Below are 23,632 nucleotides of genomic sequence, written 5' to 3'. Positions count from 1 at the left end.
TGCAAACTTTTCATATGCCTTGGATTGCAACTGTTCACAAATTAAAGCAAGATCCTGAAACTGTCACTTCAGTTTTATTCACCTGGACTGATGTCACTGTCCTTGGAGAGACTATGCTGGTGAAGCACTTCACACTCAAACCACTCAAACAAAAGCCCATTGTTCCTTAAAGTAAATGCTGCTGGAATGTTGAGGAATCTTTATCATATTGACATTGAAGGGGAGCTGCAAACCCTCACATTTTGCTGGTGTGACAAGGAAAGGATTTTAAAATGTGCATTCCAGGTGCTGACCAATAATTGTAACAATTGAAAGAGACAGTTACCAAGATAAAAAGTGACAATGACTGAAATTAAATGTGGATTTTTTTGGAGGAAACTGGATTTTGGAGACAAATGGCAGGAAAGAACAAAAAATGATAATGAAGATGGCAATTCTTCTAATTCACCTTAATAGAAAATTCAGTTCTACCAAAGCTTAATTTAGAAACACATATTTAAGTGATCCACTTAAAGATTACCCATTTGTAACATTACTCATAGTCAAGTTGTAACTCGGGTATGAGCTCGTTAAACTGTGTTACATCATTTGATTCAATATGCTTTAAGGTCATATTTTTAAAAATTAATTAATTATTTTTACTCTGTATAGCTATTCTTGACTGAGTGTCGACAGTAGCTGTTGGTAGTCTATTTGATTAGGGAAGGGGCAGTTCTCATACTCTATGAGAAGCAAGAAAATAGACTCCTCTTTCATTTCTTCTCCCTCCTCTCCAAGCTAGGGATGATGAGGTCAATTGTAGCATCACGACTACTGTCCCAGCACATTGGGGATGAACTTTTGGACTTAGCCAACATGCTATTTAAAAACACTCTGTTAAAAACAAAGTCAGATTGTCTCTCATTTACGACCTAAACCGTAACTGCGGTCACTAAGTGAGTTCAAGACAGTAATTCAATTTTGAGGTTGAGAGGATTATAAATAGCTGAAACTTGGCTGTCACCGTTCACAATATCATCTGAAGTTGATCGGATTACTGCCTTGTAATTCACTTTGAGGTATCCATTATCCTCCATTAAATTTTTCATGTCCGTACGATATTAAGTAGCTTATATTATTATCAAGGTGCTTTTTCAGCAATGGAGGTGTTCAGGCTTACTCTGACCAGTGTTGGTTCAGTAATCCTATTTGCTCTACTTAAAAAAAAATGTTGAACTTATTTTGTCAGTTATTTAAAATTTAATTTGTATTCAGAAATTGGAAGGAGGCAGGTTCTTCAACAAGTAGCACTACAATTTGCCTCCTAACTCCATGGCCACATTTTAATTCCATTTAATGGTGCTAAACACAATTAGTGGCACTGTTTTGGGGTGACTGGAAATATGGGTGGAGTTATGAGCAATTACATGGAAGAAGCAGTGTTTGTCATTGTGTCTCAACTTTGAGCCAGATTTCATCCATTGCAGTACTTAGTAAAGTTCTATTATTTTGTGCAGGACTGAAATCTTTTGAGGTGTCGCACGCATATTTCATTATGTATGTATTGGATCAGTATAGCATGAGTGGTAGTTTTCATTTATTTTGTGGGATGCAATTTGGAAGTATATTCCCCAGCAGACCACATCTTGTTCAATGTATCATTCTTAAACTATGTCCCAGCAGTGCTTATGGAAGTGCTCGTGGAAGTCATTTCAGGAAAAATGATTTTAAATCTCAAACAACAGGATTATTACACGCTTGACCAATCATCCATTTATCATTAGAACAGTATCTTCAATCACGGATTAGTAGGTCTATTAATATTGTATGAGGGGCTGAAAGCTCCTAAAATTCAAATGAAAACTTCCTGATTTAATTAATTGACAAAAAAGAGTGAAATGTCAATGTTGAACCTTATTAAGTGCTGTCAGCTTTGTGTCACAGAATCTTTGGCAGAAAGATGGCAGTTGGATCCTTTTAAGGGTCTGACTGGCAGCCTAACCTGCAAGGCAGCATTCTGTGGACTGAATGGACCATTTGTATTCATCACTCTTCTTGTATTGAAGGCATTAGTAAATTAACAGTAAAAGAAAAAAATACACAAAATTCCTTCAACCCAACACTGGTTGAATTAAATTTTACTTGCACAGCAGAGTAATCATACAACAAGATTGAGTTTGATAAGTGATCCATCAGTGCATAATTGAACAATGGCCACTTGAGCAGGATTTTATTGGGGTGTCATCATTTGTGGAATCTTGCAAAGGCATTTAAATGCCTTCAGAGAGATATGCCAAAAATAGAGGGAGTAAATAAATCACATTTCTGATATGATATGAAAAGTATCTATTAATTCTGCATTAAAACAAGAAATGCTGGGGCGGTGCAGTGGTTAGCACCGCAGCCTCACAGCTCCAGCGACCCAGGGTACAATTCTGGGTACTGCCTGTGCGGAGTTTGCAAGTTCTCCCTGTGTCTGCGTGGGTTTTCTCCGGGTGCTCCGGTTTCCTCCCACAAGCCAAAAGACTTGCAGGTTGGTAGGTAAATTGGCCATTATAAATTGCCACTAGTATAGGTAGGTGGTAGGGAAATATTGGGACAGGTGGGGATGTTTGGTAGGAATATGGGATTAGTGTAGGATTAGTATAAATGGGTGGTTGATGGTCAGCACAGACTCGGTGGGCCGAAGGGCCTGTTTCAGTGCTATATCTCTAAACTAAACTAAATAAACTAAACTCAGCAGGTCTGGCAGCATCTGTGGAGAGAGAAGCAGAGTTAACGTTTCAGGTCAGTGACCCTTCTTCAGAACTGGCAAATATTAGAAATGTGAAAAGTTATAAGGAAGTAAAGCGGGGGTGGGGCAAGAGATAAAATAGGAGAAGGTGTAGATAGGACAAGGTCACAGAATAGCTGACCAGAAGGTCATGGAGCAAAGGCAAACAATATGTTAATGGTCTGTTGAAAGACAAAGCATTAGTACAGATAGGGTGTTAACGGACTGAGAATGGAACAGCCACAAGTACAGACATGAAAAAAAAACAGTGGGTAAGCAAACTGAACAAACTAAGATGAAATAAAATAAAACAAACACAAAAAATATATAAAAAAGAAAAAAGAAAAAATAACTAAAAATGAAGGTAAAATAGGGGGACCCATCATGCTCTGAAATTATTGAACTCAATGTTTGATCCGGCAGGCTGTAGTGTGCCTAATCGGTAAATGAGATGCTGTTCCTCGAGGTTGTGTTGATGTTCACTGGAAGACTGCAGAAATCCCAGGACAGAGATGTAAGCTTGAGAGCAGGGGGGAGTGTTGAAATGGCAAGCAACCGGAAGCTCGGGGCCATGCTTTCGGACTGAGCAGTGGTGTTCCACAAAGCGGTCACCCAGTCTGCTTTTGGTCTCCCCAATGTAGAGGAGACCACATTGTGAGCAGCGAATACAGTATACTACATTGAAAGAAGTACAAATAAATCGCTGCTTCACCTGAATGGGGTGTTTGGGGCCTGGGATAGTGAGGAGAGAGGAGGTAAATGAGCAGGTATTACACCTCCTGCGATTGCAGGGAAAGATGCTGTGGGAAGGGGACGAGACGGTGGGGGTAATAGAGGAGTGGACGAGGGTGTCACGGAGGGAACGATTCCTTCGGAATGCTGTCAGGGGAAGGGAGAGGAAGATGCGTTTGGTAGTGGCATCATGCTGGAAGTGGCGGAAATGGTGGAGGATGATCCTTTGGATATGGAGGCTGATGGGGTGGAGAGTGAGGACAAGGGGAACCCTGTCGCGGTTCTGGGAGGGAGGGGGAGGGGTGAGGGTAGAGGTGCGGGAAATGGGCCGGACACAGTTGAAGGCCCTGTCAACAACAGTGGGAGGGAATCCTCGGTTGAGGAAAAAGGAATTTTTTTTTGTTTATTTTATTTCATCTTGGTTTGTTCAATTTGCTTACTCACTGTTTTTTCTTCATGTTTGTACCTGCGGCTGTTCAATTTTCAGTCCGCTCACACCCTATCTGTACTAATGCCATGACCTTCTGGCCAGCTATTCTGTCCTATCTGCACCTTCTCCTTTGTTATCTCTTGCCCCACCCCAACTTTACTTGCTTATAGCCTTTCACATTTCTCATATCTTCCAGTTCTGAAGAAGGGTCACTGACCTGAAACGTTAACTCTGCTTCTCTCTCCACAGATGCTACCAGATCTGCTGAGTTTTTCCAGCATTTCTTGTTTTTATATCAGATTTCCAGCATCCGCAGTATTTTGCTTTTATATTAATTCTGCATGTTGAAGATATTATTAACTCATCCAGGTCAAAACATACGACTGATATAAGTGACACTGTAGTGCCCGGGTCCAGCAATGTGCCAGATGGTATTGTTATTGCAGTAGTCTGGCATTTATATTAGTTTGTTACATGACCTCACACTGGCAATGTGTTAATTGATTCACTAATGAGGTTAATGTGTTTGGAACTGCAGTCAATTATCAAACCCAAGCTAGTAATCCCAGCCAACAACATCTGGATACTTATCACTGTTTGATACTTGCACACTGTTCTGTACAATCAGTTTCAACCAAACAAGAGATATTCCATTAACACTTGGCTGCCTATTCATGAATATTTGGATACACTTTGTGCAGTACAGTTATTGTATTTGATAATTAGATGGGAAGGGCCTTTTAACAGTCCTGGTGTTGCTAGGATCTAAGTAAACTCCTGACTTTGAATATTTTGTTGTTGCTATTCGTCCCAAGTGAAACTACATTTTATCGAAAGTGCGGCTTAAAGTTGACTTAAAATATTAAATTATATCTGTAATCTTGCAGTCTCAATTTTCAGGGTGAAATAAATTTGAGATGATATAATGAGAGCCTGTGCTGAATAGCTCAATACCCAAAGTATGGATTATGTGTTACACATGCAATGTCTGTAGCAGGAATGTACGAGGAAGAATTGTATTTGGAATTTTCTTCTTACTTTTAATTTAAGAGAATTTCTCACCGTTTTGCACAGCAACAGCTGATTAGTAACATTTGAAATAGCCTCATAGCAACAGACAGCAGAATGGTGTATCCCAGTGCTGCAGGCCTGAGCTCTAAGGTGGCCTACTATTGTTTGGCAGAGAGACACTTCGGTAATAATAAATTTTTCCAGGTGAATTTGAATTAGTTGCATTTTTTTTTTTACAATTTTCCACATTTTCTCAGTTTAGATTGCGATTCAAACTTTATGCATATCTAAATATGATGTCTCTAGAGATTTAGAATTGTCCGTATTACCTCTAGATTTAATCTCAGTTGAAATCAAGGTTCTGATTTTTTTTACATTTTCATTTATGGGATGTGGGCATCACTAGCAAGGCCAGCAGTTATTGCCCATCCCTAAATGCCCTTGACAAGGTGCTGGTGAGCCACCAACTTGAACTGCTGCACTCCAGTGCTGTAAGGAAGGGAGTTCCAGAATTTTGACCCAGCGACAGTGAAGGAACGTTGAAGGGGAACTTGCAGGTGGTGGTGTTCCCATGCATCAGTTGCCCTTATTATTCTAGGTAGTAGAGGTTGTGCATTTGGAAGGTGCTTATACCCATTGGAGTTTAGGAGAATGAATATCTTATTGAAGCAAATCAGCTCCTGAGGGGACTTGACAGGGTGGATGCTGAGAGGATGTTTACCCTTGTGGGGGAATCTGGATCTAGGGGGCACAGTTTAAAAATTAGGGGTTTCCCATTTAAGACAGAGATGAGGAGAAAATTTTTCTCTGAGAGGCTCGTTGGTCTGTGGAATTCTCTTCCCCAGAGAGCAGTGGAGGCTGAGTCATTGAATATAGTCAAGGCTGAGTTAGATAGATTTTTGATCAACAAGGGAGTCGAGGGTTATGGGGCGCAGACAGGAGAGGGGCATCGAGGCCACAATCAGATAGGCCGTGATCTTATTGAATGGCGGAGCAGGCTCGAGGGGCCGAATGGCCTACTCCTGCTCCTAATTCTCGTTCTCTTGTGTGTTTTTGGCTGGAATTTTGCATTGGGCAGGAGGCCCCACCCACCGGCCTAAAAGTCAGGAGTGAGCCCGCCTCCACCGGTCCTGGGGAGCCACGATGGGATCTTACTCTTCCCAGGCCCTTAATTGGACTTGGGCAGGAGTTCCGCCTCTCTGAAGCAGGAAGTCCCGCCTGATGGAGCTACCGGTCAATCAGTGGCCACTTCCCACCCGCGCTGCATTTTAGGATGTCGGGAGGCATGACTGCCACATGGGGAGATAGCAAAGTAAGCCCTGGCAGTCACCCAGTGGTTTACGGGGTGAGGGCTTCCTTTATGGCTCCATGGCCCATGGTGGCAATGGCCGCCTCCATGGTTATGGTGCCACTGGTGGACACTGCATTCCCTTCCACCCACCCCGCCACCACCCCCAATCAACAGGGCTTGCCAGCCTGGCCCTGGTACCATACATAAACAAACTTACCTTGCCTTCAGTGGCACCTCAGCATGGAGGCACCCTCTCCTTCCTGCAGCCTCAGCAGCGGCCACCTCTGTGCGTGGCACTGCCGAGCTGCCAGCTCTCTGATTGGGCCAGCAGCTCTGGGAGGCAGGCCGCCCTCCTCAATTGGACGGCGGTCCCTGCAGCAGCCCGTTAATTGGCCATCACTGGTAAAATGCTGCCCAGTGTCCCACCACTGGTACACACTGGATTGGATCCTGTTTTCAGTCCTGGCAGCGGGACTTCTTATCTCGAGAAAATCCAACCCATAGTTGACCGGCAGAACTGTAAGTTCATCTGTTATAAACTGTTTTCAGTTGGAATCCACTGTTTATGATAATGGTAGAGTCAATATTTCAGACTATCAAAAACAAGCAGCTTTGTGTAGGAATCTCCCACTTAGGGACCAAAGGGGTAGAATATATGACAGAGGAAGAAAGGTACAGCTTAAGGAGGAGCCAAAGTAAATATTTTTCACAAGCATGTGGTAGATTATCTAGTGCATTCCATGTTCCTAGCCAGCATAATTGTTCAGGATTTGGAAGTATTTATTTTAAGATCATAATTAGAAGCAGGAGTAGGCCATTCGGCCCCTCCAGCCCTCTCTGCCTTTCAATAAGATCAAGGCTAATCTATCTGATTGTGGCCTTAACTCCACTTTCCTGCTTACTCCCCATAACCCTTGACTCCCCTGTAGATCAAAAACCTGTCCAACTTAGTCTTGAATATATTCAATGACCCAGCCTCCACTGCTCTCTGAGGAAAAGAATTCCAAAGATTAATGACCCTCTGAGAGAAGAAATTCCTCCTCATCTCCATTTAAATCGGAGACCTCTTTATTTTGAAATTGTGCCTCCTAGTTCTAGATTCCCTCACCAGGGGAAACATCCTCTCGGCATCTACCCTGTCAAGGCCCCTCAGAATCTTTTATATTTCAATAAGATCACCAATCATTCTTCTGAACTCCAATGAGTATAGGCACAACCTGCTCAACCTTTCTTCATAAGACAACCCCTTCAACCCAAGAATCAGCCTAGTGAACCTTCTCTGAACTGCTTCCAATGCAAGTATATCCCTCCTTAAGTAAGGAGACCAAAATGTACATGGTACTCTAGGTGCAGTCTCACCAATGCCCAATACAGCTGCAGCAAGACTTCCCTACTTTTATACTCCATCCCCCTTGTAATAAATGCTAACATTCCATTTGTCATCCTAATTACTTGCTGTACCTGAATGCTAACTTTTTGTGATTCATGCATGAAGACACCTAGATCCCTCTGTACTGCAGCATTCTGCATTGTCTCTCCATTTAAATAATATTCTGCTTTTCTATTCTTCCAGCCAAAGTGGACAACCTCAGATTTTCCCACATTATACTCCATCTGCCAAACATTTGCACACTCACTTAACCTATCATAGCTGTTTGGAGATACTTTGTGTCCTCTTCATAACTTGCTTCCCTACCTATCTTTGTATCATCCGCAAATTTGACAATACACTTGGTCCCTTCATCCAATATAATTCATTAATATAGATCATAAATAGTTCAGGTCCCAGCACTGATCCCTGATCCCTGTGGCACTCCACTGGTTACAGTTTGCCATCCTGAAAATGCTGCATTTATCCCGACTCTCTGTTTCCTGTTAGTTTGCCACTCCTCTATCCATGCTAATATATTACCCGCAACACCATCAGCTCTTATCTTGTATAGTAACCTTTTATGTGTGGCATCTTATCGAATGCCTTTTGGAAATCTAAATACACTACAACTACTGGTTCCCCTTTATCCGTCCTGATTATTACATCCTCAAAGAACTTTGTCAAACATGATTTCCATTTCATAAAACGTACAAACATACAAATTAGGAGCAGGAGTAGGCCACTCGGCTGCTCGAGTCTGCTCCGCCATTCAACAAGATTCTTGCTGATCTGATCGCCATTCCTGCCTACCCCGATAACCTTTTACTCCCTTGCTTATCAAGAATCTATCTACCTCTGCCTTAAAAATATTCAAAGACTCTGCTTCCACCGTCTTTTGAGGAAGAGAGTTCCAAAGACTCTCAACCCTCTGAGAGAAAAAGATTCTCCCCATCTCTGTCTTAAATGAGCGAGCCCTTATTTTTAAACAGTGACCCCTAGTTCTAGATTCTCCCACAAGAGGAAACATCCTTTCCACATCTACCCTATCAAGACCATTCAGGATTTTGTATGTTTCAATCAAGTTGCTTCTTACTCTTCCAAACTCCAGCGGATACAAGCCTAGCCTGTCTAACCTTTCCTTATGAGACAATCCGCCCATTCCAGGTATTAGTCTAGTAAACCTTCTCTGAACTGCTTCCAATGCATTTACATCCTTCCTATACACAGTACTCTAGATGTGGTCTCACCAATTCCCTGTATAACTGAAGCATAACCTCCCTACTTTTGTATTCAATTCCCCTCATAATAAACAATAACATTCTATTCGCTTTCCTAATTACTTGCTGTACCTGACTACTAACCTTTTGCGATTCATGCACTAGGACACCCAGATCCCTTTGCGTCTCAGAGCTCTGCAATCTCTCACCATTTAGATAATATGCTTCTTTATTATTCTTCCTGCCAACATGGACAATTTCACATTTTCCCACATTGTCTCCATTTGCCAGCTCTTTGCCCACTGCTTAACCTATCTATATCCCTTTGTTGCCCCCTTATGTCCTCTTCCCAACATATTTTCTAACTATCTTTGTGCCATCAGCAAATTTAACAACCATACCTTTGGTCCCTTCATCCAAGTCATTTATATAAATTGTAAAAAGTTGAGGCCCCGGCACTGATCCCTGTGGCACACCACTCGATACATCTTGCCAACCAGAAAATGATCCATTTATGCCTACTCTCTGTTTCCGATTAGCCAGCTAATCTGCTATCCATGCCAATATGAAGCTATGGAAAGGGTGCAGAGGAGATTTACTAGGATGTTGCCTGGTATGGAGGGAAGGTCTTACGAGGAAAGGCTGAGGGACTTGAGGTTGTTTTCGTTGGAGAGAAGGAGGAGGAGAGGTGACTTAATAGAGACATATAAGATAATCAGAGGGTTGGATAGGGTGGATAGTGAGAGTCTTTTTCCTCGGATGGTGATGGCAAACACGAGGGGACATAGCTTTAAGTTGAGGGGTGATAGATATAGGACAGATGTCAGAGGTAGTTTCTTTACTCAGAGAGTAGTAGGGGCGTGGAACGCCCTGCCTGCAACAGTAGTAGACTCGCCAACTTTAAGGGCATTTAAGTGGTCATTGGATAGACATATGGATGAAAATGGAATAGTGTAGGTCAGATGGTTTCACAGGTCGGCGCAACATCGAGGGCCGAAGGGCCTGTACTGCGCTGTAATGTTCTTAAAAAAAAAATTCTAAAAATGTTGCCCCTGACACCATGAGCTTTTATTTTCCACAGTAACCTTTGATATGGCATCTTATCAAATGTCCTCTGGAAATCTAAGTATAGTATATCCACCAGTTCCCCATTATGTACAGCACATGTTACTTCTTCAAAGAACTCTAATAAATTGGTTAAACATGATTTCCCTTTCACAAAACCATGTTGACTCTGCCTGATTACCTTGACTTTTTCTAAATGCCTTGCTATAATGTCTTTAATAATAGTATCTAACATTTTCCCTATGACAGATGTTATGCTAACTGGCCTGTAATTTCCTGCTTTCTGTCTCCCTCCCTGTTTGAAAAACCATGTTGACTGTGCCTGATTTCATTGATTTTCTAAATGTCCTTCCAGTACTTCCTTAATAATGGATAACTGATGTTAGGCTAACTGGCCTATAGTTTTGTGCATTCAGTCTCCATCCTTTCTTGAATAGAGATGTTACATTTGCGGTCTTCCAATTGTTACAGACAGGTGAGGAGGAGGCCTCAGGCTCCCTTCTTGCCCCTTCCTCTTAAATGACTGCGACAGGGTTTATTCCTTTTAAACAGTGGTTGTGTTTACCACCTCTGTGAGTGTTTTATCTTTTTCCATTACTTTGATTGCAAAAGAACCAATCGGACAGATTTTCTTGAGTTTAAACAAGAAAGAGGTAAGTTTATTGTACTTAAAACTCTAACCCAATTTAAAAATACTAAAATTACTCTGCACATTCACGCATACATTCACACGAGAATCACACACACATATACGAGTAGATTACAGGAGGAAAACAGATTTGGTGGTTGGATTAAAGTCCAAAATAAAGGGAACTTAAATACAGTCTGTAAATCCAGTAGTCCTTGGCTGAAGCAGTATTCTTGAAGTCTTCACTGGTCAAAGTGAACTTTGGTTGGCCTGCTTTGCTCAGGGTTGCTTTTAGGCAGAATTACAGTTGGCTCTCTTCCCTTTGTTGCTGGCTATAGCAGTCTGTAGGCTTGGAGGGTCCCCCAGTCGCAGCCGGTTTTCACTTGATATTTTCTGGGGAGAGATAGACCAGCAGCCTTCTCAGCTGCTGTCCACTCAGTTACTGCCTGTCTGCTTGTCTGTGTAACAAAACTTCCAGTTTCTTCAGGGATGAACAGACAGTCACAGGGTTCTCTCAATCCTCTTTGTTTTTAATGAGGTCCAAAGTCCAAAACCAAAAACATCTCTTAGGTGGGGTTGGCAGTGTTTACCCTCTGGAGGGACGTCTCCATTTATGAATGCCTCAAGATGGTTTGGAATGTCCCGTTAATGAGGGTGATCTGGCTAATCTACTCAGTTAGCCAAAGCATTGTTCTGGCTGGGCTTCTTGTTAGACTTTTTGTCTCTAGTTCGATTTCCTGGTATTTCAAATGTAAATTGCAGTGGCCATCTTGGCTGCTAGTTTTTTAAAAAGTTAACTTGTAGGATTTTTCCATTAAGAGTCTAAGGTAAGTTTCCAACTGATGAAGTTAATATTTCCCACTTGGCATATAGGGTTTTCCTGACACAATGCACTGGGACCTTTCCAGAATCTAGGGAATTTTGGAAGAATATAACCAATGCATCCACTATCTCTGCAGCCACTTCTTTTGAGACCCTAAGTTGCAGAGCATCAGGTCCAGAGTACTTTTAAGCATTTAGTCCCATTAGTTTCCTAGTACTTTTTCTCTAGTGATAGTGGTTGTTTTAAGTTCCTCCCTCCCTTTTGCCCCTTGATTTTCTACTATTCTTGGAATACTTTTTGTCTCTTCTACTGTGAAGACAGATATAAAATACTGTTCAAAGTCTCTGCCATTTCCTTGTTTCCCATTATTAATTCCCCAGTCTTATCCCCTAAGTGACCAATGCTTACTTTAACTGTTTTTTTCCTTTCTATACATTTGTAGAAGCTTTTACTGTCTGTTTTTATATTTCTTGCTTGTTTACTTTCATACTTTAATTTCTCCCTCTTCATTATTTTCTTAACCATCCTTTGCAGGTTTCTAAAATGTTCCCAATCTTCTGGCCTAACACTAATCTTGGCAGCATTTATGATTTATTTGAGTTATATCTGGAAAGATGTTTTGATGTAATCTCATTCACACTGACAGCACTTTCTGGTTATGTCTTTTTGTTTTTAGTAAACAAGCACAAACCATGGATTGAGACGTCCTATCATGGTGTGATAACAGAGAACAATGACACAGTTTTTCTGGATCCACCACTGGTTGCACTAGACAAGGATGCACCTGTGCGCTATGCAGGTGAGTGCAGATGTCATTGGTTATCTCAAAGAACGAAACCTTTTACAGCTTGTCATATTTTATTGCATCTCTGAGACTGTGGCAGTAATGATTGATATCATTGTATAGATTTTTTTGACATCTTGCAGTGATAGATGGTATTTCTGAAACTTTTCCACTCAAGTTTGAAAGAAACAAATTAATTTGCAGATTTTCTGGTTGTGACTTTCTTAAAAAAAGACAAAAAATCCACACTTTTATTAAATAAAGGTATGTTTTTTATAAGCTAGGAATCTACAGAGGCAAATTCTGCAATCCTGGTGGTCAGTCATGCATACCTATATATGCAGTGCCACTGAATACACTTTATTTGTGGTTGGATGTCCTTTTATTTGTGATTGTTGCTACAAGACCATTAGAGTAGTTATTACAAAAGGCGTGCAGGTTTATGAAGTGCATTTAGAAATTACTTGAACTGAATTGATCAGTTTGCCATTAAAAGGTCTGGCTATCTGATTCTAACTTGACAGCTGTATGAAAATAGCAAGAATAATTACAGTATTATTGATTTCATCAATAATAATTTACACTATTACAAGACTCACTAATACCTTTGGCTTTTAGGTCATTAAAATAGATTAGCCTTACACAACTAGATGATTCCTAATGACTGAACGTAGCTAGTGTCTCTGAATGTAATTACTGTAGTTCTGTTGAAGCCAATAGTTTCCAAGGTATTTCTTAGCCTTTAGGCTCATGTTATGACCGTCAGGTACATTTAATTAAAAGGATAATATGTATTGAACTGCAGATTCATGGCTGTGATTGGTTAATGAATTCAAACCATGCTGGTTCCAGTGCTGCATGCTAACATTTGTCTAATAGTATACGTTAGTTTTTTTTTTAAAGAGATATTTAAAATATGAGAATATCTGTATCGGTTATAACCCAGTAGTTTCAGCTAATTAAACTTGCAATAAGATTCCCAGGAATAATTTAGGGATCTCCATTTTAATTTATTTTGGTTAAAAAAAATGGATTAAATCGTTTGAATTTATTCTCCAACTTCTAATAATCTGTTGGAGACTTTAAAAACCTTACCTGAAAGAAAATAAAATTGATTATGTGGAGGTATAAATGCCAATTATTTGCATAAATATTTTCTGTAGGTTGGTACTTTTGCCATCAGAGTTGATAGTACTGTCTAGTTAATGTTTTATTACATCATATACTGTTCCCTTTATTTAACTGACCCTTTTCACCATTTCCTGCTAGAACTGTTTAGCCCAGCTCTCTGTTCTGCAACATTTCTTTCACCAGTTCTGGCATTGTCTGGAGGATTTGATCCGCATATGTGACACAGTCAACATAATGCAAAGTGATTGGATCTCTTAAGTCACATAATCTTACAACACTTTCAGTCAAAAGAATATGTGGAAAAGCTGAGGTTGGAGTTTTCGTACCCAATAATGAAATCATTTTGGCCATATTTTTGTAAGCTGTAATTTTAAGCAGTTGTGTAGTTTTATGTAATGAGCAGTACGAGGGCCAATTACATAAAAAGTGATTCAATGGGTTGTTAGTGTTTCTAACTCGCATAAAGAATGCTCATATGTTTCACGTAAAATTAAGCATTTATCTAATTCTTGTGTTTAGTCGGGGCATCTTCAACATTACAGATTGACTTGTTAAATATATCATAAAAATACATTTAAATTAATGATGAAAATGCAATAAACTTCAACATTTATAATTATACTAATATAACTAAAATCTTACCGTTATTTATAATATACAGAAAAAACCTTCAATGCACATAAAAAGATATATAAATGCAATTTGCAAAGCTCTTAAAATTATACAATTAGGTATCCTACATTTAGATTTTAAATTAGAAGAAGGCTTGTCTTTTGGCTCACACATGAAGAAAGACTGGATGCGATAGCCAAGAGCTACTGGTGTCTGTGAAACTTGACCTCAAACATGAGTTGCCACATTCTGGAAAAGAGGAGGTTAGACTTGGGTGGTTGTGGGATGGGTAGAAAAAACTGTTCTTAAAAATACAAAATCTTGGAAATAAAGGAAGACACCAGAATATTACACATAGCACTGAGCCATAATAAACTTTTTAAGGCCTGTAATTGTATTGCAGACAATAAGTCAGCTTTACTCAACAGTACCTGAATGCACAAAATTAAGAGATTTCCGAACAAAATGCATTTCATCACACAGTTCTACGGGAGGAGCAACTGTTATTGTAGATATATGCAAGAGATATTGGGTAGAGTTTCCCCTTCGGCACAATCAGCGATTCTGGCACAAATTGCACCCAACACTTCGACCAGTTGAAAATTATTTTCTTCCCCCAAGTTTCTGCTGAAACTCATTTGCATATTGGTGAATCGAAAATCTGCCATTAACCAGTGCAATCAGGCAGCATTTAATTTTTTTTTAAATTGTTGGTTAAAAAAACTTTGATCTATTTAAGAGTCGTAACTTGGCAAACTTTGATTAATACAGCTGAAAACGGGTTTATCACAAATAAGCATTTTAAATCACAGTATTAATACACCCCTCTGAGTAACCCAACTTTAATCTACTGAAACTGATTTTTTTTTAAATATTGAATTGTTTCCTGGTTAGATTGGAGTAGTAGTGAGTTCCTTATTAAATCAATCAAAAACATTCAAAATCTTTCAAAATGTATCCATTAGTGTCCTGGCACCCAAAAGTTCAGGCTTTTTCGAGCCTCCTTGAAGGCGTGCAAACCAGCGTAATTAGCAGAAACTCCCAACAATGATTTGTTCACCCTGAGGGGTGTGGCCAGTTTTATGCAGGGCTTGCTACAAGCATGATGTTTTGAAAACTAGCTCAAAAGATCACGGTATCTTAATTGCGCTGAACGCTATATGCAATTAAATGCTGTGATCTTTTGCATTGTGTTACGACCGAGGCGGGAGGAGTGCACTTTTATTTCGGTCCCACTTCTCCACGGGTCACAGCATATCAATAAATTTTCCTACTTACCGAAAAGCAATTTGATACTCTATTTGTACCTCGCGTAAAGCACACCAACCAGCTTTCTTTCATCAACAACAAAATTAACTATTCATTCCTGTGATGGGTAAGCATTCAAGGAAATTCAACTGCAGCAGGCTTCACATTGGTCTTCCCTCGGGGTGTAGCAACAGGTGTCAGTTCTCTGTTACATGTTCAATGCAGGAGTCCTTTTTTAAGAGACAAGTTTCTGCAAGTATTCAGGGTTTCTTAAAAATGCAGGAGGCAACAGTACCACTCTTGATGCAGGGATTCTTCAGAGACAGGAGGTAATAGGAATCGGCCACATTTGAGATACCAAGTTGCTTCTCAAGAGATACAGGATTCCTTTACAGAGAGGTAATACCCTTTCTGGGTTTTCTTCCGATCTCCAGGCAGGTCAGAATCAAATTTCAGAATGCCTGCTTTTTGTCCAAACACATTAGCTTTTTAAAGTTCAAAACTGAAACTGAAACTTCTCTCTCTTGTAACTCAAAGAGTAGCTCTGAGGTCAAACCCCTTACTGGTTTCCTTGAAATTACCTGCTTTCCTGTCCTTGTTTACATATTCAGCTCCTGTGGCACTTCCTTTCAAAACATCCATAAAGTTCAGGTCTCAATGTCACCAAAACCCTTTTTCAGTTTTTTAAAACACACACAACCCTAAGTTTTTAATACAAAAACAAAATCCTTGTAACAATTGGTTGTATCGAGATCGGGGCAATTGTACTGAAAACACCAGCGCAATCGAGCAGAAAAACCAGGCCATCATGTTTAAATTTATTTTTGTTCTTTGTTTATCTCTTATGCTATTCTAATGACTTGCCTCCTCCGACTGGAGTGCGATGGATGTGGGGTTAGATTTTCCTCAAGGTGCAATTTTTTACCATGGTGAAGCATTTCACCGTGCAGCCCTGCTAAAGCTTGACTGAACATATGATTAATGCACTGACAGGCTTCAGGGTCAGCCAACCTTGGGCCTTAAATCTGATCCTTCAACAGTAGAAACTGAGCACATTAACCTTCTTGAGGACATTAGTAGAATTTCTTTTTGAATTTGTGAATCTACCATGCAGACGCTTCATACGCTCATCTGAAATTCCTCCTTCTGCTAATTTAGCAGGAAGTATGTTAACCTGTGTCATTTATATTTTAAAAAATTAGCATCTTCACCAAAGAGTTAAGCTTTCACACAGTAGTGTCACATTTCTTAAGTTCAGGGCCTTTGTTTCTATAGCATTTTCTTCTTCTCACCTGAGAATACCCTGCATGTATGGCTGTTCTTAATCCAGAAAGAAAGAAGAAAAATGAAGTTGGATTTATATAGCACCTTGCACAATTTTAGGGTGTCTCAAAGCACTTTACAACAAATAAATTATTTTTTTGAAGTGAAATATGAAACACGGCAGCCAATTTGTGAACAGCAAGGTCCCACAATCAGCAAAGAAATGACCATAGGATCATAGGAAATTGGAGCAGGAGTAGGCCATTTAGCCTGTCAAGCCTGCTCCGCCATTCAAACAGATCATGGCTGATCATCTACCTCAACGCCATTTTTCCCATTATCCCCGTATCCCTTGATGTCACTAGTGTCCAGAAATCTATTGATTTCTGTTTTGGACATGCTCAATGATTGAGCTTCCACAGCCCTCTGGGGTAGAGAATTCCACAGATTCACCACCCTCTGAGTAAAGAAATTCCTCCTCATCTCAGTCTTAAATGGCCTGTTCCTTATTCTGAGACTGTGTCCCCTGGTTTTAGACTCACTGGCCAGAGGAAACATCCCATCCACATCTGTAAGAATTTTGTGAGTTTCAGTGCGATTGCCTATCATTCTTCAAGACTCTGGAGAATATAGGCTCAGTTTCGGCAATCTCTCCTCATAAGACAATCCCACCATCCCAGGGATTAGTCTGGTGAATCTCCATTGCACTCCCTCTATGGCAAGTATATCCTTCCTTAGATAAGGAGACCAAAACTGTACACAATACTCCAGGCATGCTCTCACCAAGGCTTTATACAATTGCAGCAAGACATCTTTACTCCTGTACTCACATCCCCTTGCAATGAAGGCCGACATGTCATTTGCCTTCCTAATTGCTTGCTGCACCTGCATACTAGCTTTTATTGACTCATGAACAAGGACACCCAGATCCCTTTGGACATCAAACCATTTAAGAATGGTTTAACACCTCTCACCATTTAAGAAATATTCTGCCTTTCTGTTCTTTTTCTACCAAAGTGGATAACTTCACACTTATTCAGATTATATTCCGTCTGCCATGTTCTTGCCCACTCACTTAGCCTAGACACGTCCCCTTGAAACCTCCTTGCATCCACCTCACAATTTACATTTCCACCTAATTTCTTGTCATCAGCAAATTTGGAAATATTACAAATGGTCTCTACATCCAAATCATTTATAGAGATTGTGAACAGCTGTGGAGTAAACACTGATCCTTGAGGTACCTCTCCAGTAACAGCCCGCCAACCTGAGACTGTCCAGATAATCTGTTTCTACATTTCCTACATTACACCAATGACTGCACTTCAAAAATATTTAATTGGCCAGAAAATGCTTTGGGATATCTTGAGGTCAAATACCAGTTTTTTTTTCTTGATGTTGTTTGAGGAATAAATAATGGCTAGCACACCAGCAAGAACTCCCCCTATTCTTCTTTGAAATAGTGCAGTAGGTTTTGTTATGTGCACGAGAGGGATTTAATGTCTCTTCTGAAAGACAGCAACTCTTGACACGCTTCACTTGGTATTACACTGGTTAGCATCAGCCTAGATCTTGGCCTGAAGCCTCTGAAGTGGGGCTTGAACCCACAATGCTCTGACGCAGAAGTGAGAATGCTACCACTGAGCCATCGCTGACACCCTAAATCCAGATGAGGAGTGGCACAAATTACTTGATTATAGATGACATGACACTCAAGTTTAATCCTGTCTTTACAAACACATTTCACAGCAGGGCTCACTGAATAGCAATCAGGAACAGGAAGCTTGGCTGGTATCTTCCCCTCTCTTATAGCTGGACACACTGAGGGCAATTGGAGCCCATTCATCATTTCCCTTGCCTTAGTAGAAAAGAATGGTTGATTTTAGAGCCTTCTTGATCTGTATGTGTCTGCATTACACCAAGTAGCATATTTATCAATTGAGCTGTTTAGAGAATACTGTCAGCAAAACTTCTGTGATAAAGCAATATCTTACATTAAATAACAAAATTTATGTTGCTTATCCCCAAATCTCTCAGAATTAAACCAAAGATGATGCCAGGTTGAATCTCAATTCCCATTTGCTTCATGACTATTTAGTTCATGACATCATATTAAAAAGAGTGCATGAGAATAAGAAGTTGCAAATAAAATTAAGGTGTAAAAATTAAAGATTTTGTGTGGTTGTTTTTATTTGATTTTTGTTGAACTGCCTTGACTGTCAAAATTTTAAATGTTTTACAAGGGGAGATTTTCTTCAAAGTGGAATAGGAGATTTAATTTTTATGTTTTTGGTTGGAAAACTGTCTAAAGTCACAAATCGTGCTTATCACAACTATTAACTATTAAACATAAGCATTTTGTCTACAAAAGAGCATATTTGGGCATTAAAGCATTGCACAGAAAGTGTAATAAGTTCTTTATGTTTTCTGATGCAACATAAATGAGACGCGTGAAGTCCAGTTTGTTGAAGATCTCAAACAGATTTATTAACAGCTAACAAGTGTACACAGTACAGAGCTAACTATTTACAGAACCTTACTCTGGGTGTTGCAGTTGCAGAGTGTTGCTGGCTCCGAGTCACATGACTGCATCCTGGTACTTGGCTCATTAGCATACTAAGATATTAAAATGGACATTATTCTTAAAGGCAATCTTACAACATCCCCTTTCTTTCCAAAGATAAATTTCACATACTACAAGTAAGAAACACACAAAATTACAGAACATCAAAATTATTTACACATGGATAGAGATAGTGAAATTTACAAATGCAGAGGCTGAAGAGTCCATATATCGTTTCAGTGGTTTGACAACTCTTGCTCGGAGAATTTGCATCTCAGCTGTTGCTGTTTTTTATGAAGTTTCTCCCTTTCTGCATTCAGTTTCTTTTGCTCTGCCTTCAACCTGCTAATATACTCTGGTGCCTTTCTCAAGATGACAACTTTTGAAGCCTTGTCATTCTTGGAAAGTTCTGGCACCTCTTCTCGAAGAGCCAACAATGCTTCAACTCATTCCTCTTCTGCCTCTTTTGGACATTGCATGTCCTTCGCCTTTCCTCATCCTCTGCATCTGAAGGCCTGGGCTCAGGGTCAAGGACTTGTTGGGGGAGGAGGATTTGGCCTCATGGAGGCACCTGACCGTTCTGGCTCATTGTCGTGCTGGTGGTTCTCCAGAGAGCAAAGGTGAAGGTGCGGCATTGTTTTACTGTTGCTGGATTTCCAGACTGCACCGTTTGATCCTGGCCAGAGTCTGTGAGTGATTACGGTCCTTGGAGATTTCCCCTTGGCAATGCTCCCCCTTGCTAGCCTTTGCTTCTCAGTAGTGGCAATGACAATCTCTTCTTCTGAGTCGCTGAAGCATGAGCAAACACTCCCTGTTGACAAAGAACTTTCACCACCGGAGTTTGGATCTTCATTCTCTTGGTGTGACATCTCTGAGAAGGGGCTGACGCTTTCCAAACCAGAACCACCGAGACCCTGGAGGGACAGTGACTTAATGCGAGTATACTTGGTCTCTTCTGCTGTAATTGGTACCTTGGTGACCTTGTGGATAGTTATAATGTTGAGGTCCTTACACACTAATCGTCCTGCCACTGCTGGTCCACTTGTGCCTACAAGTTAGAATGTTTGTGGTTTCCATGCCGACTTGCCATAGCTGCATTACATTGTTAGTGTGTCACTGCAAGGAATGGGTAACCCATTGTATACAGATAACTTGGCAGTTGTCGGTTGTATCATTGATTTCCAAAGACTCCGGTACATATCTTTGAGTATTTGGACTGCTAGGATATTTACACTAGCACTGGTGTCAATCTTAACCCTGAGTGTATGTTTGCCAGCTTTCTTTGGGCACACGATGTTAACAGCGGTGAAAGCTTCCAGTTGCTGACTTCATCAACACGATGTGTCAGGTTCACAATATGGAATGCCTGATCATCTTCTGACTGAGAATTATTTCTCTCTGAGTCTTGTCTCAGGTCTGTTTCACTGTGGACTTTATGTTTACACAAGTCTCTGGCCTTCTGCTTGCTGCTGTTGCCCTGTTGCTGCGCCTGTCGTCTGTTTGCTCGTGTCCTACTGTCACTTCTGGCTGTGTCTTTGGTACTAGCATACTTGCATAGGCAGACCCAGTGTCCTTTTGCACCACATGCTTAGCACAGGTCACGAAATGCAGAACAACTTCCCTGTGAGTGGGGCAAACCACAGTTTTCTGGCAATTTTCAACCTGATTTTCCTGCCAATACTGTTGGCTGCATCTAGTGCTTGCAGACGCTGTTGTCCAGCTACAATGCCTTTGTATTTCCTACCATCTTCTAGCAGTGCATCAATGCTGTGACATTTTCCCCCAAGAGGTCTTTCTGAAATGCTTCAATGGGTGTTGAGACAATCACTAGCTCCATTATTTGGTCCAACAGCTCAGTTTCTGAGAAGTTGCATTCATTGCTCTTACTACGGTATCTACTAATGAACTGGTCTTTTGATTCCTGTGGCTGTTGCCTGTAGGACATCAATTCCAGGTGGTGAATTCTAAAATTCATTCTTTAGCTGAGCTGATCGTCTAGCACTTTCCATATCTTTGTGGGGTCTTTCTGGTCCTCTTTAGATAAGCCAGAGGGATTGATTCTGTGTAATCCCTCATTTCCAACGCTATTAGTATTTTCACAGTCTGATTTTTTTTTTCTGGTTCTACAGTTACTTGGTCTGTGAAGTATAACTGCATTCTTTGGTTGAAAAGCTGGAACTCTGATAGGAGATCCATGGCTTTCCAGTTCATGCTGGGAAATTTGGTATCCATATTTCTGCTGTTCTTTTGCTTTAAAACTTGCTTGAAGACTTGTTCTATGACTCTGCACAGTTTCCCCTTTAAGAGATTCTTATTTATACTAGCTGCTTTGATTGACAGGAGCAGGTATTTGCTAGTGCTCTGTGTTTATCTTGCTTCAAGCACTTAAGCCTGTTCTGTTTAACAGCTGTTTAATAGGCTGTATTTTTTTTTAGTTTTTTAAAATGTTCCTTGCACGACGCCCCCGGTAATGGTGCCGACCTCGATCAGCTTCAGAAAGGAGTTGGGTCTTTCCCATTTTTTTTTTACACCGAGATTTTGAAAAAAATCGATCTTTTGATGAACTTTAAAGCTGTTTTTTAAAGACAGTATCCCTTGACTGTCAGAACAATGGCTCACCCGATTTACTTGCAGCCTATCGTTTTCTGCCCTGTCCTCTACAGCTTGAGCTGCGTTCTTCTTTTTTCCACTGTTTGAGCCAGTGTTCTTTTTGAACTTTCTCTCTAGTGGCTGGAGGAATGGTTGCTTTCAGAGCTGTTTTACCTGTGGTCTTCAATCTCAAACTTTTTTTTCTAACCATCACTGCCACCATATAATGAGTTCTTTTATGTTGTTTGCAACATAAATGAAATGCATGGAGTTCAGTTTGTTGAAGATCTCGAACAGGTTTCTTAACAGCTAACAAGTATATACAGTACAGAGGTAACTATTTACAGAACCTTATTCTGTGTGTTACGGTTGCAGAGTGACTCTGACTCTGAGTCACATGAATGCATCCTGGTACTAAGATCTTAAAAGGAACATCATTTTTAAAGGCAATCATACAACTAGAAGGGGCTGAATTTAGTGAGCCCACCATGGCTCCCGGCAGTGGACCCGGAAATGGGAGCTGTTCCCATTTGTCACGTGAGCGGACACCCCACTGCAATCAATGGTGGCCATTTTGCACTGTGGATCCGTGAAGCCTCCTCAATCATGTGGCATGGGGCAGGAAACGAGATGCCGAATACAGCGTCAGATGACTCCAGAGCCAGTGCCGGCACCATACTTAAAGCCTGCCAGCCCTGCTTTCATTCATTTGCTGCTCGCTGCGCAAAACTGTACCCCTTTTTGCATGGATTCTGGGCCAACGAACCCCCCGGAGGTGGACTCCGCAGGATGGCTGAACCAAAATACGGTAACCCCACGGTTTTAGTGATGCCTCCCTCCAAATTCTCCTCCAGACTTCTAGGGAAAGGCGGGAGGTCGTCTTCCGCAGCAAAGACAAGAGGTCTTCCCACCTGAACAAACAAGACTGGATGGAGACAACTGAGGAGGTTAGCAGCCATGAGGCCACCCCTGGAACTGGGTCCAGTGCCGCAAGAGGATCAACGACCTCTTTTGTTCTGCCATGGTGACTGCACCATACCACTCTTATTTTTAGGTTTTGCATGTGGCTACGCAGGAGGAAGCGGGACATGGGGAGGGTGGCACCACAACGGCGATGGCAGAGGGGGTCAGGCATTTTTTTATATTCGTTCCTGTGATGTGGGTGTCGCTGTCAAGGCCAGCATTTATTACCCATCCCTAATTGCCCTTGAGAAGGTGGCTGCCTTCTTGAACCGCTGCAGTCCATGTGGGATAGGTACACTAACAGTGCTGTGAGAAAGGAAGTTACAGGATTTTGACCCAGCAACAGTGCAGGAAAGGTGATATAGTTCCAACTCAGGATGGTGGGCGGCTTGGAGGGGAACTTGCAGGTGGTGGTGTTCCCATGCATCTGCTGCCCTTGTTTTTCTAGGTGGTAGAGGTCGCGGGTTTTGAAGGTGCTGTCAAAGGAGCCTTGGTGAGTTGCTACAGTGCATCTTGTAGATGGTACACACTGCTGCCACTGTGCGCCAGTGGTGGAGGGAGTGAATGTTTGTGGATGGGGTGTCAATGAAGTGGGCTGCTTTGTCCTGGATAGTGTCTAGCTTCTTAAGTGTTGGAGCTGCAGCCAGTGGAGAGTATTCCATCACACTCCTGACTTGTGCCTTGTAGATGGTCGACACGCTTTGGGGAATCGGGAGGTGAGTTACTTGCCGCGGGATTCCTAGTCTCCGACCTGCTCTTGTAGCCACAGTATTTCTATGGCTACTCCAGTTCAGTTTCTGGTCAATGGTAACCCCCAGGATGTTGATAGTGGGGGATTCAGCGATGGTAATGCCATTGAATGTCAAGGGGAGATGGTTAGATTCTCTCTTATTTGAGGTGGTCATTGCCAGGCACTTGTGTGGCACGAATGTTACTTGCCACTTATCAGCCCAAGCCTGGATATTGTCCAGGTTTTGCTGCATTTCTACACGGACTGCTTCAGTATCTGAGGAGCCACAAATGGTGCTGAACATTGTGCAGTCATCAGCGAACATCCCCACTTCTGAACCTATGATTGAGGGAAGATCATTGATGAAGCAGCTGAAGATGGTTGGGCCTGGTACACTTCCCTGAGGAACTCCTGCATTGATGGCCTGG

The 23,632-nt window shown here is 41.2% G+C and overlaps 1 protein-coding gene across 1 annotated transcript in view; it reads left to right on the top strand.

The window, feature by feature from the left end:
- clstn2a (calsyntenin 2a) overlaps nt 1-23,632 on the top strand; it is a 540,968-nt gene that overhangs the window by 261,646 nt on the left and 255,690 nt on the right. Inside the window, exon 3 of the mRNA XM_068041418.1 lies at nt 11,998-12,120. Within this exon, the coding sequence (XP_067897519.1) occupies nt 11,998-12,120 (123 nt within the window). The remainder of the gene's footprint in view (nt 1-11,997; nt 12,121-23,632) is intronic.

Source organism: Heterodontus francisci, chromosome 11, assembly GCF_036365525.1.
Source record: "Heterodontus francisci isolate sHetFra1 chromosome 11, sHetFra1.hap1, whole genome shotgun sequence".
Classification (NCBI taxonomy): Eukaryota; Metazoa; Chordata; class Chondrichthyes; order Heterodontiformes; family Heterodontidae; genus Heterodontus; species Heterodontus francisci.
This window is presented reverse-complemented; position numbering and strand designations above follow the sequence as displayed.